At 46.8% G+C, this 19176-nt stretch overlaps 1 protein-coding gene across 11 annotated transcripts in view; it reads right to left on the bottom strand.

Moving 5' to 3' along the window:
* AP3B2 (adaptor related protein complex 3 subunit beta 2) overlaps positions 1 to 18849 on the bottom strand; it is a 47682-nt gene extending 28833 nt beyond the window's left edge. For 3 of the 11 annotated variants that reach the window (XM_087972911.1, XM_087972912.1, XM_087972915.1), the window contains exons 1-7: positions 11080 to 11486; positions 7610 to 7685; positions 6003 to 6077; positions 4870 to 4965; positions 3342 to 3502; positions 1821 to 1887; positions 585 to 767 (exon numbers count right to left, since the gene is read on the bottom strand). In XM_087972911.1, the coding sequence (XP_087829037.1) occupies positions 585 to 767; positions 1821 to 1887; positions 3342 to 3502; positions 4870 to 4965; positions 6003 to 6077; positions 7610 to 7685; positions 11080 to 11342 (921 nt within the window). In that variant the 5' untranslated portion in view covers positions 11343 to 11486. Of the gene's footprint in view, positions 1 to 584; positions 768 to 1820; positions 1888 to 3341; positions 3503 to 4869; positions 4966 to 6002; positions 6078 to 7609; positions 7686 to 11079; positions 11593 to 18638 lie in introns of those variants that run through there. The other 8 variants (XM_087972921.1, XM_087972920.1, XM_087972919.1 and 5 more) reach the window with 7 other exon arrangements.
* Between the last annotated feature and the right edge of the window lie 327 nt (positions 18850 to 19176).

The following is a 19176-nucleotide window of genomic DNA, read 5'->3' as shown; positions in this document are numbered from 1 at the left end:
TTGGCGTTCTCTGTACATATACTCTGATGATGGCTTCTTAACTCCTTTTTTTCCCCCTCCCAACCAGAGTTGCCATCTCTTTACTCCTCTGGAATGAGGCTCCTCCTTCCAGGGAATCCAGACTGCAATCCACCACACTACCCTTTCCCATCTCAATTGCATCATGTCAGAAGCGCCGAGGTGCTTCCTGGTTGAAAAGGGTTAGCTGGTGACATCATCGTTCCCTGTGTGGGGAGGTCCTTTCATGTCCCCAGCAGGAGCTGGAGCAAAGGATGGGAATTCACCCTCCCCATGGATGCCCTTGGGTCTCGAACACGGGCTTGCTAACTTCCAACCCATCTCAATGAATCTTGTTAAACAGAAGCCTCTGAGAATCGTGCTTGGATAAAGCACCACAATCTATTCTGGAAGCCATCACGGCCGAAAACAGAGCCTCGATGAGTGACGTCAAGCTGGCCACGCCCACCTCAGCCACGCCCACCCCCAGCCCGCTAAGGTCAAACGCAACCCTGATGTGGCCCTCAATGAAATCGAGTTTGACACCCCTGTGATAGGTCATATAGGTCACCTGCTCCTTGACTCACGTTCAGGTTGGGGCTGAGGAACTGGGTGCGAGCGTAGCGGGTGAGCATGTTAATAATGACCACCTGGCCCCATTCCTCCACATCAATCAGCAGGTTGCACAGTTTGCGGTAGTTCTTGTGAATGAGGTCAATGCGCTCAGGGCAGACTTCCTCGAACGCCATCACCACGCTGCCAGCCACCAACTGGACGAGAAGACAGAGAAGAGAATTCACACATTAGGAGACTGTGTGGATTCAGAGCGGAGAAGCAAGCGTCTTTTTATAGATTTCTTCGACAATTGTCAGAAGGCTCTTTCTTGGTTTTCTTCTCTATTAAAGAAGACAAAGTGATTGTCAGTCCCTCCTTTTTTTAAAAAAAATATTTCTTTTTTCGTTTTCCCTGTCAGTTCATCCTCCTTTAAACTCTTGTAGCACCCTGGACACAAAAATAAAGCATGAGATTTTATGGATTATTATCCGGCGCCTGATAATCCAAGCAGTATCACTTGCCCAACCTATTAATCCATAACAGTCATGCTCAACAGTGGTGGGATTCGATTTACTACCGGTCCTGTGGGCATGGCTTGGTGGGCATGGCATGGCGGGCATGGCTTGGTGGGTATGGCAGGGGAAGACTACTGCAAAATCCCCATTCCCTCCCCACCCCACTAACCTGCTTTCCAGCTCTGTTCTCCTGGGCAGGGCAACAAAAGGAGACAGTAGTGGGATTCTAATTTTTTTACTACTGGTTCTGTGGGCGTGGCTTGGTGGGCGTGGCTTGGCTGGCTGGGGAAGGATACTGTAAAACCTCCATTCCCTCCCCACCTCACTAACCTGCTTTCCAGCTCCGTTCTCCTCTGCAGGGCAACAAAAGAAGACCCAGCCAATCAGCCGGGACTTGGGAGGCGGAGAATAGAAGGGGGCGGGGCCAGTCAGAGGCAGTATTTACCAGTTCTCCAAACTACTCAAAATTTCCACTACCGGTTCTCCAGAACCGGTCAGAACCGGCTGAGCACCACCTCTGATGTTCAACCCTATCAATGTTAAAGTGTATGGACTTCAACTCCCAGAATACCCTACTCAGCATGCTGTGGAATTCTGGGAGTTGAAGTCCACACATCTTTAAAGCCAACCAGGGTTGAGAAATGCCATCTTGAGACGCCATTCCGAAAGCGTTTTGCAAATTCTTTTTTTTTTTTTCCTCTTTCTCAATTTTCTTCCCTTATCTTCAACGCCTCCAGAGATAGTCTTACTCACCGTGGTCTTATCGGCCAGCAGCTTCTCGATGACCTCAATTAACTGGTCTTTCTGGTCTGAATCAAGGCTGCAAGGAACAGACAAAGCCATTGGGTGCATAAACCTTTTCTAAAGGCTGAGTCAACACACTGTGTGTCCTACCATAACGTGAATTATTTCATGTAGGGCTGAGCTTGGCCCCTGAGATGAAGACAAAGAGTTGTATTCAAACATGATCCACTGTTTGGAATTCACATGCCAGCTTTATCCCTTCATTCACAGAGAAACATATCTGTGCTGTGCTGTGTGTGTGTGTGTGTGTGTGTGTTTAAGGCACAAAAGCCCACTGTAAAATCCAGGACCATATGACACCCTCAAAAGCTTTGACAATCACTCCAGGGCTTCTCCCAATTTTTTAGCACAAAGGGAGACAATCATTAAACACATTAGAGAAATCATGTTAACTCTCTTTTTTGAAAATGAATGTATTTATTCTGTCCATATTTATTTAGCTTTTACCCTGCCTTCTGGTGTATTTGCCCTTGCTGTGGGAAGGCACCTCCTTGCCTACTTTTGAAAGAACAAACATGGCCCTGAGCCAGAAGTTTTGCACACCCCTGTGCAAACAGGCGAGCAAAAAGATGTGAGCCAAGCACACTGGAATACAGTATTTAACACCTGTGTGTTAGCCTCTTGGTCAATTGCTTTAGCACTTATATCTAACTGATTAGATTTAGATCTTTTTAAATCCTGCATTTATTTCGTTTATAAATAACTCAAGGCAGGAAATATATCTAATACTCTTTATTTTCCCCACATAACAACAACGCTGTGAGGTGGATTGGATTGAGAGAGAGAGAGAAAGACTGACCCAAAGTTACCCGGCCAGCTTTCATACCTAAGACAGGACTAGAACTCACCATCGCCTGGTGATTGGGCCAACTCACCCAGTCAGCTTTCAGGCCTAAGGCGAGACTAGAATTCACAGTCTCCTGGTGATTGGCCTAAAATCAACCTGCTGGATTTTATGCCTAAAGTGGGACTAGAATTCACAGTCTCCTGGTGATTGGCCCACAGTCAACCAATTGGCTTTCAGGCCTAAGGCGGGACTAGAACCTACCATCTCCTGGTGATTGGCCCAAAATCAACCTGCTGGATTTCATCCCTAAGGTGGGACTAGAATTCACAGTCTCCTGGTGATTGGCCTACAGTCAACCAATTGGCTTTCAGGCTTAAGGCAGGACTATAACCCACTGTCTCCTGGTGATTGGCCTAAAATCAACCTGCTGGATTTTATGCCTAAGGCAGGACTAGAATTCACAGTCTCCTGTTGATTGGCCCACAATCAACCAACTGGCTTTCAGGCCTAAGGCGGGACTAGAACTCACCATCTCCTGGTTTCTAGTCTGATGCCTTCACCTCTAGACCAAGGAACCTCAAAAGGCCTTGGTTTTTGCACCCCTGCCTGGTGCCTAAATCTCTCATTAGGAACCAGTTGCAATTAGCACAACCAAGACGTGGTTCTGAAGAGATCCCCGTTACCTGTACAGCTTAGGAATGGCGTGAGCGGCAGTTTTGCGCACATATGGAGACATGTCTGATGCCGCCTCCTTGATGGCCAACATCATGATGGGGACGATGATGGGGACACGGATGCTGGAAAGGACCCGGAGGGCGCTGGCTCGAATCAGCTGATTGGGATCCTGGAGCCAAGAAGAAATTGAGACGAGACCCTGAAGGCAAACGTTCTTCCCAGCTGGAAGATTTCAAGCTAACCCCTGCTGTAAGACCACCCCTGCATCCAGTTTTGGTCACCACATTATAAAAAAGATGTTGAGACTCTAGAAAGAATGCAGAGAAGAGCAACCAGGATGATTAGGGGACTGGAGGCTAAAACACACAATGAACAGTTGCAGGAACTGGGCCTGGCTAGTCTAGGGAAGGGAAGGACCAGGGGAGACATGATAGCAGTCTTCCAATATTTGAAGGGAGAGAGAGAAAGGAAAGGAAAGAAAAAGAGGAAGGAAGGAAGGAAGGAAGGAAGGAAGGAAGGAAGGAAGGAAGGAAGGAAGGAAGGAAGGAAGGAAGGAAGGAAGGAGAGAAAAAACAAAAAGGGATAGAAAGAAGGAGAGAGAAAGAAAACAAAAAGATAGAAAGAGAGGAGAGAAAGAAGAAGGAAGGAAGGAGAGAAAGAAAGGAAGAGGGAGAGAAAGGGGGAGAGAGCAGGAAAGAGTGACTGGAGGCTAAAACACGATGAACAGCTGCAGGAACTGGGCATGGCTAGTCTAGGGACTAGGGGAGACATGATAGAAGTCTTCCAGTATTTGAGGGGCTGCCCCAGAGAGGAGGAAGGGGTCAAGCTATTTTCCAAGGCACCTGAAGGCCAGACAAGGAATAATGAATGGAAGCTGATCAAGGAGAGATTCTACCTAGAAATAAGGAGAAACTTTCTGACAGGGAGAACAATCAACCAAGGAACAGAAATTGCCCTCAGAAGTTGTGGGAGCTTCATCCCTGGAGGCTTTCAAGAAGAGACTGGACTGCCATTTGTCAGAAATAGTGTAGGGTCTCCTGCTTGGGTGGGGGGATTGGAGTAGATGACCTACAAGGTCCCTTCCAACTCTGATTATCTGTCCTAAGGACACAGGTAAAACCTGTTGAAGTCAGAGGAAATCACCTCCAGTGCTCAAGGCATTTGGACATTCCATTCAACCCCTGTCCCCATTACAAGTAGTCCTCGAATTATGACCAGTTGGTCAGTGACAGTTCGAAATTACAACAGGTACCCCAAGAGCTACTTACATATAACCTGGTTTTCCAACATTGGGTGCTTCCCCTGTGGTCATGTGACCACATATGGAGCACTCAGCAACCGGCTCGCATTTACAGTGTCATGTGACCACTATTTATGATGGTTTTGCTGGTCCGTAGTGAATAATGGGCTTGCTTAACGACAGGCTGCGTTTGCCACAAAAGAAAGGTGACTGTAGTTGCAATTGCAGCCATAATACGAACACCTTCTATATCAGCACATGCCCTACAAGAGCGATTGAGCATCTCAATGACCAACCTTGAGTCCTCGCTGGAAAGTCGAGATTGATAATAAGGCCAAATCTTGCTGTTCTTCTGCATACCGGACCAGGTAGACGTAAACCAGCTTCTTCACCTGGCAGGGAAACGGCGTAAGGATCAGGCAGGAACTGAGACCTTGGCTTATGTTCTTCTTGAACTATCAACCCTTCCCCTTGGCAAGGAATCGGACACGACTTAGCAACTGAACAACCAACATCCACAGGGTTAAGCAGGGGTTTGGACCAAGACAATTGCTTCCTGGTTCAAACTTGGAAGTCCACAGCAACATTAGCATATATGCAGGAGTGGGATTCTACCGGTTCAGACTGGTTCTATAGAACCGGTTGTGATGATTCTGCGTAGCTCAGAGAACTGGCAAATCATGCCCCTGGCTGGCCTCTCCCTTCTCCACCCACCTCTCCCCTCCTCACCCAGTCAGTCCTTATCGTGCATGCGCGACATCGTTGACTGCCTTCTTCCCTGCCTGGTCACTCCTTAAAGTATTTCTTTTTTCCCCCTCCCAACGATCAGCTGTTCCGATGATCAGCTGTGCCGGGATCCCCCTCGCTGTCTTACTGCTTTGCCCAGGAAGCTTCCCTGAGGCTCAGGGAAGGTCCAAAAAATGGTAGGGGGGTTTGCTGCAACAAAAAAAGCCACCCCCACCCAGTCACATGGCCATGCCCACCTAGCCACACTCACCTAGCCACACCCACATTACTAGTTGTTAAAAAATTTGAATCCCACCCCTGCATATATGTCACATATGACCTTTATTCAGAAAACAATGTGAGTTTAACCAAAACTCTCCTTAGTACATAACGTTTACTCAGGCCAGGGAGAGGCAACCTGGTGCCCTCAGAGTCTTTTTAGATGGCAGCTCTTCCTGTTTGCTGCCATGTGCTTGGATATATAAGAATTACCATCTGAAAATGCTGGAACCCATGAAAAAATTAGAAGAATCTTCAGCAGAGAAACACCCTTAGCTGGCTCCCCTCCGTTAAGTATGCAAGTCCACAGTTTGCTAACCATGCAACTGGAGTTACAGAATATAATCTGTTCCAAACATCTGATTTTTCAGTTTAGTTTAGTCCAATGTGTAGACACAGGGAATGCATGCACAAGTTGACTTACCTCTATGTTCTTGCAAGCCACGTTTTTGACCACGGCTGGGAAGAGGTCTGATGCGTTCTTGCCTCGAGCTATCATCTGGGGGCAGGACAAAGAGCCATGGAATTAGTTAGTGGAGAATGTGGTGCAGGGAACTTCCATCATCAAATGTTGTGGTCCCTTTGGAACCTTCTTGAGATGGCATCCTATTCCTCTCTCAATACTTTAAATCTATGTTTCTCAATTTAGCAATTTTAAGATGAGTGGACTTCAACTTCCAGAATTTCCCCAGCCAGCCATGGGTTCTGGGAGATGAAATCCACTCATCTTAAAAGCTGTTAAGGTTGAGAAATACTGCTTTATATAAAAGGTATGAGATGACACACTCTCATGTCATTTTTGGCTTCAAGATCCTGTTCATCAAACCCCGAGGGATTGTATTTTTTTTGACAAGGAAACAATCCCAAAAGGTCATCATTAAATGGAGAGGAGAAAAGAGAAAGGATAACGTTCGCGCAAGTCCCTCAAACCAGAAAGGAGAGGATGCTGGATCTTCGACTCCATAAACAGAAGGAGAGAACTTAACACCACAGAAAACTAAAGAACTTATAATTGACTTCAAGAGGAAGAGAGATGTACATTTACCATTATACATAGATGGCGAGGAGGTGAAGAGGGTTGGCAGTTTTAAATTTCTGGGCACTTCTATCTCGGAGGACCTCTCATGGACTATGAAGGCTAACATGCTTGTGAAGGAGGCACAGAAGAAGAGGCTGCACTTCCTGAGAATGCTCAGGAAGATAAATCTATCTCGGCATCTACTTCGGTCCTACTACCGCAACACCATTGAGAGTGTCCTGACATACGGCATCTTTGCACCCTACGGGAGCAGCTCTGCAGCGGACAAAAAAGCTCTACAGAGAATCATTAAAACTGCCCAGAATATCATCGGGCTCCAGCTCCCAGCCCTGGATGACATCTTCGCATCTCGCTGTTTGAGGAAGTCGCACATTCTCAGAGACTCTTCCCATCCTGCTCACAATCTTTGTGAACTGTTGCCTTCCAGAAGATACAGAACAATGAAAACTCGGACCACACGTTTTCTGAACAGTTTTTATCCCAGAGCTATAATTGCCCTTGACAATGAACTTAAGGGCCACCATCAGTGAGCTGTTGGACAGCATTACTTAGTCTGTTGTGTGGATGCTGGTGTGTTTTTAGGAGGCGGGGAATTTTGGTGTGTGTGTGTGTGTGTGTGTTTGGGGATTATCATGTGTGCGTGCATGTTGAGTCTGGTCTCTAGGTGTTATGTGAATTTTGTTGTATGTGTATGCTGTGTATATACGTACAATGACAATAAAGTATTATCATTATTGTTATTGTTCTGGTTGTGGTTGTTATTGGTTAATCTTTAGTGAGATTCACAGCCTTTGGGGCTGGTTGATAGCTCAGCAGCTCAAATCCTAACCAAGGACCTAGGAACTGTTAAGGTAACATCGGAGGATATAAGCTGTTATTATTATTATTATCATCATCATCATCTTCATGCTGGACCACAAGCTGGGTCTTGGCCATCATAATCAAAGGATGAGTATCTTAAGCAGGTGTGATAGCACCGAAGAGATACTCACGGCCACAATCCTCTTCATTGCTTCCAGCTTCAAGGAATCCTTGTTGCTGTCCAGCATCTCCTTCAGATCATCATGTCTGGAAAGAAACACAGAGATGGTTGCAGGAATTAAAAACAAGGGGAGTCCCAATGTATTTGTCGCAGCATCTGATGAACTTGGTAGCCTTCAGGGGCTGAATCCTCACCTCGGTTGAGCTGGGAGCTATGTCCAACTCAGTGGAGGGAGCCAGGGAAAAGAAAGGCAGATGGTAGGGAAGGGGGAGAAGAGATTAAGTTCCCAGTTCTAAACTAAAGAAAACCTGGAAGAAGGAAGCCACCATTTTTCAATCTCCATCATTTTAAGCATGCTGGCTGGGGCAATTTAGGGAATTGAAGCCAACACAGCTTAAAGTTGGAAAGATGGAGAAACACTTCCCAAAACGGCAGCTCAATTGCTGTCCACCTTCCAAAGATTAAAGATCTTTATCACTGGGTGAAAAAGAAAGATACTCACAAAAATATGTGCCAACTAAATATATGCCAACATATTTAGGCTTAATGAAAATAACAAAGGGTATTAACTCTATGAATATTCAGTCCAAAACAGAATTCAACGCTCTTCTTCCCAACATAAAAGTCAAATCTTTCAATTGGGTTTATTCAACTGGGCATATAAGCAATTATGGGGTTTGCTCAGATTTTAGCTGAGGGTTACATGAATCCAACTAATCATGGTTTAGTCAACCAACCATGGCTGAGTTCATTCGTGAACACAACCATGGCCAGGATTCAATCATGCAGAGCCATGGCTTGATCAAAAGGCCATAATGCTGAGATACGTACAAGCCGTGATTCATAAAATATAATGGCTGGATTCATATACCTTCCTCAATCCCTACCCACCAAGATAGAGGCTTACTGCCTTGTGTGAACCCCACAATTGTTCCTTTGACCTGGGCTTGGCAGGAGACTCCAAAACATGGCAGAGACAAGATGAAGAAATACATGTAAACCTTGTCTTATGACCAGTTGCGTAATGACCATTTGCAGTTACGTTAGACCCCCCCCCCAAAAAAAAAGCTACTTATGATCTAGATTCAAATTTGGCTCATGGTCAAGTGTCCATATCCCAGCCCAAGTTTACAGTCATTTGCAGCCTTTTGCAACCACACCACCACAATTTACAATGAGTTTTTTTTGCCAGAAATTGTCTTTTACTTCCGGTTTCCCCAGCAAAAACACTCCACAGCGAACAATGGGTTCCTTTAATAATCGCAGTATCCACTTAATGACCGCTGCAAAATAGGTCATAAAATTAGGTACGGAAAAGAAAGGCAGATGGTAGGGAAGGGGGAGAAGAGATTAAGTTCCCAATTCTAAACTAAAGAAAACCTGGAAGAAGGAAGCCACCATTTTCCAATCTCCATCATTTTAAGCATGCTGGCTGGGGCAATTTAGGGAATTGAAGCCAACACAGCTTAAAGTTGGAAAGATGGAGAAACACTTCCCAAAACGGCAGCTCAATTGCTGTCCACCTTCCAAAAATTAAAGTTCTTTATCACTGGGTGAAAAAGAAAGATACTCACAAAAATATGTGCCAACTAAATATATGCCAACATATTTAGGCTTAATGAAAATAACAAAGGGTGTTAACTCGATGAATATTCAGTCCAAAACAGAATTCAACTCTCTAAAATTAGGTGCGGCCACATGTAACATGCTTAAGGATCATCACAACTCAGGACCAACATATTGGGTTTAATTATGGTCGTTAAGGCCAGGGCTACCTGTAGAAGGGATCTTATCGGTCACACCACCTGGAGTGGAATTTGATCTCAGGGGCTGGTTGAAGGAATTTGATCTTCTCAGGGACTTGTTTATACCCAAGCAATCCAATCCCACAAAGGGCTGTGAAATATTTATCACACGGTGAATTCATCCGGAGCAACACGAAAGTGAGAAGGCAGATGGAGCGAGAAAAGTAACACTAAGAAAATGGCTTGTTTCACTGTGACTGAGCTGGCTGCAGGAACCTGGCTTGATTCACAGCTCAGCAAAACTGGCGAATCCAGCCAAAGTTCAATCCAATAAGCCACACTTTAAAACCACGATGGTCACATCTTGCACCAAGCTGAAAGTAACATCCAAGCCAGTCAAGGAAAGCCTTTGCATGTCTGAATGCATTCAGCAGACATTGCCAATGAAACCACTGCCCCCTAGACCCTAATATAAGATGGTGTAAAGCAGTAGAAAGGTGGTAATTCAACAGTAAAAAGGGAGGGTTGTGTATGAAATAATACTATAGAATGGTAACTTAGAAGAGACTGTCTGTGGCCTGGAAATGCAACCTTAAAATGCAACCGGTGTGACTAAGTCCTAGCCCTTGTTTTATAAGCCACAATGGCTGAGCTCACATGGTCTGTTATGACAGAAAGAGACCATGATTAAACAAGCCATGATTGATTACAGGGGTGAACCCAACAGATGAAGGAAGTAAAATGTCTGAACTGACTCCGTCGGAGCTCCAGTAAGGAAATGCAACAATACTCTGGATCAGCGGTCTCCAAAGATGGCGACTTTAAGACTTGTGGACTTCAACTCCCGGAATTCCCCAGCCAGCCATGCTGGCTGGGGAATTCTGGGAGCTGAAGCCCACAAGTCTTAAAGTGGCTAAATTTGGAGGCTCCTAACTCTGGATTATACAGTTTAGGGAATTACGAATGTGCGATTATCAAATTATCCTGCTGTCTCTGGGGTCCCGCATTAAAATACAAACGCAGCAGGGCACATTTTGCATTTCTCGCCTTCCCTTATACGCATAAGGGGTTAAGCTGAATCAACACAATCCAAGATTCACCCAACACTCACAGCTTTGGTGTTTATAACGTCAGCCGTTATATCTCCACTCCCTGAATTATAATCAGTTTTCAAGATTTCGGCAACGCAGCCATGAGCTGCAAGCTACATTTGCCCAAAGCTGTGATTCCCACTAACTCGGGTCAACCCAGCTTAGCCTTGTGAGGCCAACATAGTCACTTACTGCATTAGGTCTTCTTCCCCAGGCTATGAGAGTTGTGTGAACCCAACCCCTCAGCTGCCTTTGCATGCCACCCAAGAGAGGTTCTACTTCACCCTTTTTTCCTTCCATTCTCACCACCCACCTGAATCTCTCCCAAAGGGTCAGTTTCACAAAACCCCCTTAGCCAGGGGTTCCCCGTTGTGAGGCTGCCTCCTGTTGCACACCCAAAAGCCTCTAAGGCGAAGGGAGAGCCCCAGCTCACTTCTCACAAGTTTAAGTCTGACACGAGAGCGAGCGGCTGGGTGGCACACCCGGGTCTACTTGGTCTTGGGAATGCAACCCAGAACTCAGAGGGCTGACCCTCCCCCGATTGGCAGGATGGGGGTGGGGTGGAAGGCAGGTTCGCTGGTCCCCTGAGCTGAGCCAAGCCCTTCCCTGCCTCTTTTCCCTCCCCCCCCCTCCACTCGCTCTACCGGAGCGGCTGCGCCACGCTGCCCTCCAAGCTGCGCTCCTGCTGCTGCTGCTGTTGCTGCTGCTGCTGCTGTTGGCCGGCGGGGGCGGCCTCCAGGTCGGGCCCCTTCAGCAGCCTCAGCTCGTCGCCTTCCAGCGTGTGGTACCAGCTCTGCGGCGCTCCATCGGGTACCAGCACGGGGCTCTTGGCCTCCTTGGTGCCCGCCGGCGGCGCCTTGACCAAGTGGACTGCGCCGACGGGCAATTGCTGCAGCAGCTTCTGCATGGCCGGGGAGGCGGCAACAGCGGCGGCGGCGGCGGCGGCTGGGCTTCCCGGAGCGGCTCTCCCCCCACTCCACCACCACTACCACCGCCCCCTCCCCAGCCAGACGCCTTGCAAACCGCTGGAGCTCGCCGGCTCCGCCGCCCAGCCACGTTAGCAGCTCCGCCGCCTCGCTGGCCGGGCGGGGCTTCGGGGGAACGCCAGCCACTCCACTCGCAGCCCTGCAGGCTGCTCCGCTGAAACCAGACGCCGCGCCAGCCGCCGACTCAGGCGGCAGCAGCAGCGGCAGCAGCAGCAGTATATGCGAAGGCATTGGGCGCAGCGCCACCTGGCGGCCCAGGGAAGAGCTGCCCGGGTCCACAGCCCCTGCTGGGGGCTGCGAAGGGTTACCACGCGCAAGGGTCCCCAAACTTGACAGCTGTAAGACTTGTGGACTTCAACTCCCAGAATTCCTGAGCTAACACGACTGGAGGAGGAATTCCGGGAGTTGAAGTCCACAAGTCTTAAAGCTGCCAAGTTTGAAGACCCCCTGGAATAGATAGAGAAAGGGAGGTAGAATAGATAGAGATAGCATAGAATGGATAGATAGAATAGAATAGAATAGGATAGAGTAGAGTAGAGTAGAGTAGAGTAGAATAGAATAGAGCAAGGCTCTTCAAACTTGGCAAGTTTAAGACTTGTGGACTTCAACTCCCAGAATTCTTGAGCTAACATGACTGGAGGAGGAATTCTGGGAGTTGAAGTCCACAAGTCTAAAAGCTGCCAAGTTTGGAGACCTTTGGGTTAGAGTTCGGCTGGGGGAGGGGGCAGATGGCAGACCGAGAGGAGCGAATTCCTGGCATGCGGGAGGGGGGACAGGCGCCCTGTGGGTCCCACAGTCGCCTTTTGGGTTCCACTGGAAATATTTCAGGTGCTCATGTGTTTTATGTCCTCCATGCACCCCCTCCCCTTGTTAAATTCTTACAACCACCCTTGTGTCTAAGGCCGGGGTCTTCAAACTTGACAGCTTTAAGACTTCTAGACTTCAGCTCCCAGAATTCCTGAGCTAAACATGACTGGAGGAGGAATTCTGGGAATTGAAATCCACAAGTCTTAAAGTTGCCAAGTTTGAAGGCCCCTGGTCTAAGGAAATTCTCAGGCATCAGATCAAGGTTGTCCCAAAGGTGCTTTTTTTCAAGAGGCAACTGTTGTTGTTGTTTTTTCCTTTTGAAGACATTTTGCTTCTCGTCCAAGAAGCTTCTTCAGCTCAGAAGCTTCTTGGACGAGAAGCGAAATGTCTTCAAAGAAAAAAAACAAGAAAAGTCCATTTGCCTCCTGAAAAGAAACTTTTGGGACAATCACGATCTGGATGACTAAGAATCTCCACAGACTTCTGGACAGATTCATCTCCAACCCAGCAAGAAAGTATAAATCCTTCCCTTCCCCACCATCCAAGTCAGAGCTGAAGAAGCTTCTTGGAAGAGAAGCAAAACGTCTTCAAAGAAAAACCAGAAAGTCCAGTTGCTTCTTGGAAAAAGCACCTTTGGGACAACCACCCTGTGAGGTAGGCTAGGAAGAGTGATCGAAAGCCACCCCCAAATTAACAAGCTGAGCTCACTGGCCATGAACCCAACAACTGACACATAGGGTGTATACACAAAACTACGTAAGAAGCTCTAAGCGGCCCAATTAAATTTAAATTGTAGATTGATTCAGTGCCAGTAAGTCATTTTTGACTGCTAGTGGCTAATTAGATAGATTCCTACTCCCAAATGCATTACTTTGTAAGGTAAAGACTGTGATGGCTGGGGATTATGGGAGTGGTAATTCCCTGGCAAGCATTTGACAGGGTCGAAAAGGGCAGAGGAGATGAAAAATATGAAGATGGAGGCTACAACTGTACAATCGAATCCCTGGGCATGATGTCGCACAATTGCAGTTCCCAGCCTGAGTCTTTTGACCCCCTTGTTCTAGATGCAACTCTTAAACATGCACTCACAGTGTAAAATCACGCATCCCTCCCCCGAAATAAACCCATTGAGTTCACTGGGACTTCTCTTGTAGGTTGGGGTCCAGAGCCAGGGAAATGGCCTGTAAAAAGAACTTTGGGATCCCTTCAGTTTAGGGAAGGAGACGGTACAAGCAGGCCTTGACGTAGGAGTATAACTGGGACCAAAATTGTTGAGCAAAGCAGATGTTTTAAGATAACAAATAATCAGAGTTGGAAGGGACCTTATAGGTCATCTAGTCCAACCCCCTGCCCAAGCAGGAGACCCTACATCATTTCTGACAAATGACATTTCTGACAAATGGCAGTCCAATCTCTTCTTGAAAGTCTCAAATGTTAAATGACTCGTGCCCGATTTTACGATATTTTTGCCATGGTTGTTAAACTAATCAGGCTGCCCTTTGACTCTGCTTGTTGGAAGCCAGCTGGGAAGGTTGCAAAGGAAATGGCGATTACATGGCCCTCCCATAACACCACAACCGTCATAACTACATGGTGGTAAATTTTAATCATGTGGCTGTGGCAGGGTGGATTTGATTTAAATCGCGATTTAAATCACTAGTAAAAAAAGGCTTGATTTAAATCAACTCGATTTAAATCATAATGTAGAGCAACTGTCATCTCTGCTGTGACATTGTGGGAATGCATGTTATCTCAGCTTGCGGAGCTTGGATTCACTGAGTTTACCCAAAATGTAAATATTGCAACATAGACAGCCTCATGCTGTGTAACTGAGCTCCCTTTCATGGCGATTAAACTAAATTATGAATGTATCTTAAATAGAAAACAATCTTTAGATAGATTTTTGTTTCATGATCATTTTATTAAAATAAATTTGATTTTTAAAAAAATCAGATTTAAATTTTAAAAAATCAGATTTCTCTATTCTTTTTTTTAAAAAATCATCAATTTTTATCCACCCTGGGCTTTGGGGATGCTGCCACGGTCATAAATGGGAGGAGCGGTTGTAAGTCATTTTTGCCAGTGCTGTTGTAACTTGAAATGGTCACTACAGGAATAGTTGGAAGTCTTGTATCTTAAAATTGTTGAAGCTGAGAAACACAGTGAAAGCCTTTCTCAATAAAGTTTCATTTTACTCTTTTTAAGAAGCCAGTTTAGAGGATATTTGTTATTTGGTAGCAACTCCAAGTAAGGTAAAGATTCCCCTCGCACACACGTGCTACTCATTCCTGGCTCTAGGGGGCAGTACTCATCTCCGTTCCAAAGCCGAAGAGCCAGCACTGTCCAAAGACGTCTCCGTGGCTGACATGACTAAACGCCAAAGGCGCACAGAACGCTGCTCCCTTCCCACCAAAGGGAAAGGGGTCCCTATTTTTCTACTTGCACTTTTTTTTTACATGCTTTCGAACTGCTAGGTTGGCAGAAGCTGGGACAAATAATGGGAGCTCACTCCGTTACGTGGTGCTAGGGATTCGAACTGCCGAATTGCTGACCTTTTTGATCGACAAGCTCAGCGTCTTAGCCACTGAGCCACCACGTCCCTGTAACTCCAAGTAGCAGACCTCCATTTATTCCCTATCAACTTCTCTTATTTTCCCCTCAGTTAATATTTCAGGGGTCCAGGCTGCACTTGAGGGAAGGGGTCATATTGGCTGAACAATGAAGCAAAGGCCTTATCCACACAACTCTATAATACAACCCATAATGTGGTTTGCTTCCCTGTGACTTGTTCCCTGAACTTAGCCAATTCTGATCAAGAAACCATAATCAAGCCAAAGGCCTGTTTTGCCTACAGGCCGGAACGTCCATTTTTCTTTTTCTACACTGCCTTTTATTGTCTTGCTTTTTAAGCTACCTCAAGCTTCCTTTAAGGCAGAACCTTCTGTTCTCATGTGTGTGTGTTTTTTTTCCCCCCCTTGCATCAAAAGAGCAATAAATTGCTTGGCTGGCTGGTTTCTAGCCTGCAGCAAAAAAATAATAATCCATATAAAAGGTTCAGCACCATGGACAGATCCGGAGTTTTGGGTGGCTTCCTGGTGCCCTGAAATGGGAAATGAGAGTTATATGGAGACAAAAATGAGGTTGGAGGAATAGTTTACAGCTAAAGAACACAAACCTACAAAGGGGCTGCCGATGTCCCCTCCCTGAAAGAGGGATCAGAAGTCACCCCAATAATTCCTTCCTTCGTACAACCAAGAGAAGGAAGCTGAGGGAAAGGGAAGACTGTTCATTCATCAAAGGAGCAAGTGAGCTGTCCAATGTACCACACAGAAGGGGCGGAAAGTATATAGTCTCGCTCCTAAGGGAGGAGTTTTTCTCAACTGGGATCCTGGATTTTAATCTGCCAGCTCCTTCCCTAAACACACACACACACACACACACACAAGCATGGATGATCAGGACCAGAAAAGTCAACATATTTGACAAATGCCCAATTGAGCAAAACTCATCTTGACACAAATGACAGAATTATTGAGTTTTTCCACTGAGCAACGCAACCAGGCGCTTATGCTGGCAATGGGCACAGCCAAGCAGACCCCCCATGCCAATGGACAATTGCAAATAATATATGCTGTATGCCTCAACATTATAACAACAACTTTCCTACTTTTAACACATCCTACCATAAAATTACAAAGGTTATATTTCTTGTAGAAGAATTCAGTATCCTTAGAAACTCCCAGCTTTCATTTAAAGTTTTTTAGTCCTTATGGGTTCAAAAAAAATCCAACCAAAACATTCCAACGCACATAGGTAATCACTAAGCAGCTCATGGGGAAAATATTGCTTCTCATGTAGGGGAACTCCAGCAAAAGGAAGAAAAACACCAGAAAGCACCTAATGAGAAAAGCTCATTTCTGCATGAAACTTTTAAGGAGCTGCTTTCAACCGGCAGGGATAATCTGATATTAATTTAGTCTCATATCCATCCATCTATCCATCCATCCATTCATCCACTTCCTTCTTTCTGGAAGAAAAATTCAAAAGCATTTTTAAGGACAGTAAAAAAAAAATTGCCTGCCTTGATCCAAATACCATCCCAATTATTAGGCTAAATTGGGTACTTGAGGGGAACCAATTGGCTTCTATATCCAGGGCCACAAAGGGCCTGCCCTCAGAGACTGTCTCTGCTGACACAGCCGTCATGCTGCCTCCATGTGCATTCTGCCATGTTTTCCCTGCGCCACCAGGCCTTAGAATCTCTTTGTGGGGTGCCAAATCACTCAGTTGTGGCATGCAGGTGAGTCCTTCCCCCCATGGGACTAGGCTAGGGCATGGTTTATTCAACAAGCCAACACAGGCGAGGTTCTTACAACATGCTAAACCATAAACCATAATTTAAATCTTGATGCGCCTTCATACATTACATGAGGTCAAAACCACACTGATTTGCACTATCTTCCCAGTCAGCTAAAAGATTAGATTTTTGGGATTATTATTTTTTTGTCAAACAGTGGAATCAAAGCGTGATTTTCTTTACTCCAGGATACTTTGAACCAAAGAGCTGGAAAAAGCAAGATTACTTTTTTTTCCAGTACTAAAACTGCTTCAAGAGATACTAGGAGAAGTTATCTGTACAGAAAGGCTGTTCTCCCATCAGTATCTGATGCTGAAATATGTCAGCTTCTACTCACAGAAATGGGTAACGACCCAATGCAAAAACTAATACGACGACTCAATTTTATAAACACGAAGCTGTGATGCAGAACCAAAATAAAAATTATGCCTCTCTAAAAGAGATCCAAATATCAGCCAAAAGTTCTTGTGGGATGACCTTAAACATTATATCCAACACAGAACTACAATTCTCCTTCACTCCCCCAAAGCACAGCCTCCCGCAACCTGGTGCCTTGCAAATGCACTAGGACTACACCACCCAGAATCCCCGCCAGCTGAGAAACAGTACGATCCAATGGCAAGATGGGAATTTTAGCCTCCAACCCAGGATTAGCCAAATATCTCATTCAGAAATGTTAGGCTGATTTTACTTATTCTTCCCAACCCACCTTTCAGGATGACTGGGGATGATATTGGGGGGAGGGGGGGGGGAGTGGAGCACCCCAGGAATTGACCCCAACCATTTGGAGGAAAGGGAAATAAAAATGCACCAAAACAACCCAGCCTTGGTGGCTCACACACAGAATGGGATGGAAATTGCAAGTTCCTGTCCATATAGAAGAGAAAAATGGACAAGGTGGAACATGAAATGAGACAAAGATAGAAAGATGATAGATAGATAGATAGATAGATAGATAGATAGATAGATAGATAGATAGATAGATAGATAGATAGATAGATAGATAGATAGATAGATAGATAGATAGATAGATAGATAGATAGATAGATAGATAGATAGATAGATAGACAGACAGACAGACAGACAGACAGACAGACAGACAGACAGACAGGTACGGATGGATGGATGGATGGATGGATAGATAGGTAGGCAGGTAGGTAGACAGACTAGATGGATGGATGGAGGGAGGGATGGACGGATAAATAGAGATATATAGATGTAGATATTGATATATATTTATATATAGTTGTTTGTATGTATGTATATATATATATATTTGTAGATTTTCACACGGGTACAGGTATGTAGGTCTAGGTGTGTTCGGGTCTTTTCCTGTGTAACTTACACGGAAAAGACCGAACACACCTAGACCTATATATATATATATATAAAGGTCTAGATTTATTAAACTTCTGGACTGCTCAGAATCGCCATCTGCCCAGGATAAAAATCAGATCAAATATATATTCATCTTTAAATAAGACACCATTCTTTGACTCAACAAGGCAGCTGCAGGTCCTACCAAACCACCTGGGAAGCAGCTTTGGGACAGGTGTTTGGCCCGATTCCTTTTCTTGACTTCCCCAGCTCATCCCAGCACTAACAAGGTCCGAGACCTGCTTGGCCTTTGGCAGACCAGCCAAGGACGTTCCAGCCAAGGAAGGGTGTAATCACAAAAGCCCCTTCCTCCCCTCCCGGGTTTTTTTTTTTTTAGCGGGGGCGGGGCGGGCGGAGGGAAGCAGCCCCTTTCCTGACCCAGGTGGAGGCTAAGGGGCGTCATTCCCAGATGGGGGTGCGGGGTGGTGGGGTTGGGGGGATCTCAGAAGCGACCCCCAAAAAAATCTGGGCCATCCTTTGCAAAGCAGGGAGCCATTCGCCGGTCGGGGAGGGGAAGAGAGGAAAGCAGACCCACTCACCCCCCCACCCGTGCTCCGAGGCAGGGAGAGGCCCTGGGTTTGCAATGCGGCGCCCCCGCCCGCCCCCCCCCCCCGGTCTCCGGAACGAGATCGGGGCTGCCTCCCTCCCTCCCTTCCCTCCCCCGGGAGAGCCGCACCTTTTGTAATCCGAAGAGAAGATCCCCCGCTGGCCGGATCGTGGCCGTACTCCGGCTCCCCCAGGCTGGACGAGCCGCCCTTCTCCTCGTTGTAGGCTTGGCCGGAGGACATGGCTGCGGGCGGAGGAGGAAGGGACGCCGGAGCCGGGCTGGGTATGGGCTGGCCTGGCTTCCACGGGGACGCGGCGCGCGCCTCCAGCAGCAGCGGCGGCGGAGGGGGGGGGCTCTTGGATGCGGCTGATGTCAGCGGCGCGGGGGAGCGGCTGCTGCAGCCGGGCTGGGAAGCGTCTCCCCGCCCCTTAAAGGAGCAGGAACCCGCTGGAACTGGGCTCCTCCGGCTGGCTGGGCCGGCTCGGACGCCCGCCCCCACCCCGTCCAACCGGTGAAGCCGGGAGCGCTGCCTCCTCTTCGGGAGCTTTGCAAAGAGGACAAGGGCTCAGCCTTGGGGCCCGTAAACCGGGTTGGAAGGCTGGTGGCCGTGTAGTTGGACGGCCCATGGTGGCTTATTCGGCAAGCCAGGATGGGCATCTTGGTGGCA

The sequence above is a fragment of the Notechis scutatus genome, chromosome 11, assembly GCF_049901735.1.
Source record: "Notechis scutatus isolate UNSWTSFEM ecotype Mainland chromosome 11, rNotScu1.2, whole genome shotgun sequence".
Taxonomy (NCBI): Eukaryota; Metazoa; Chordata; class Lepidosauria; order Squamata; family Elapidae; genus Notechis; species Notechis scutatus.
Note: the sequence above shows the minus strand (reverse complement) of the source record. Positions and strands in the feature narration are given on the sequence as shown.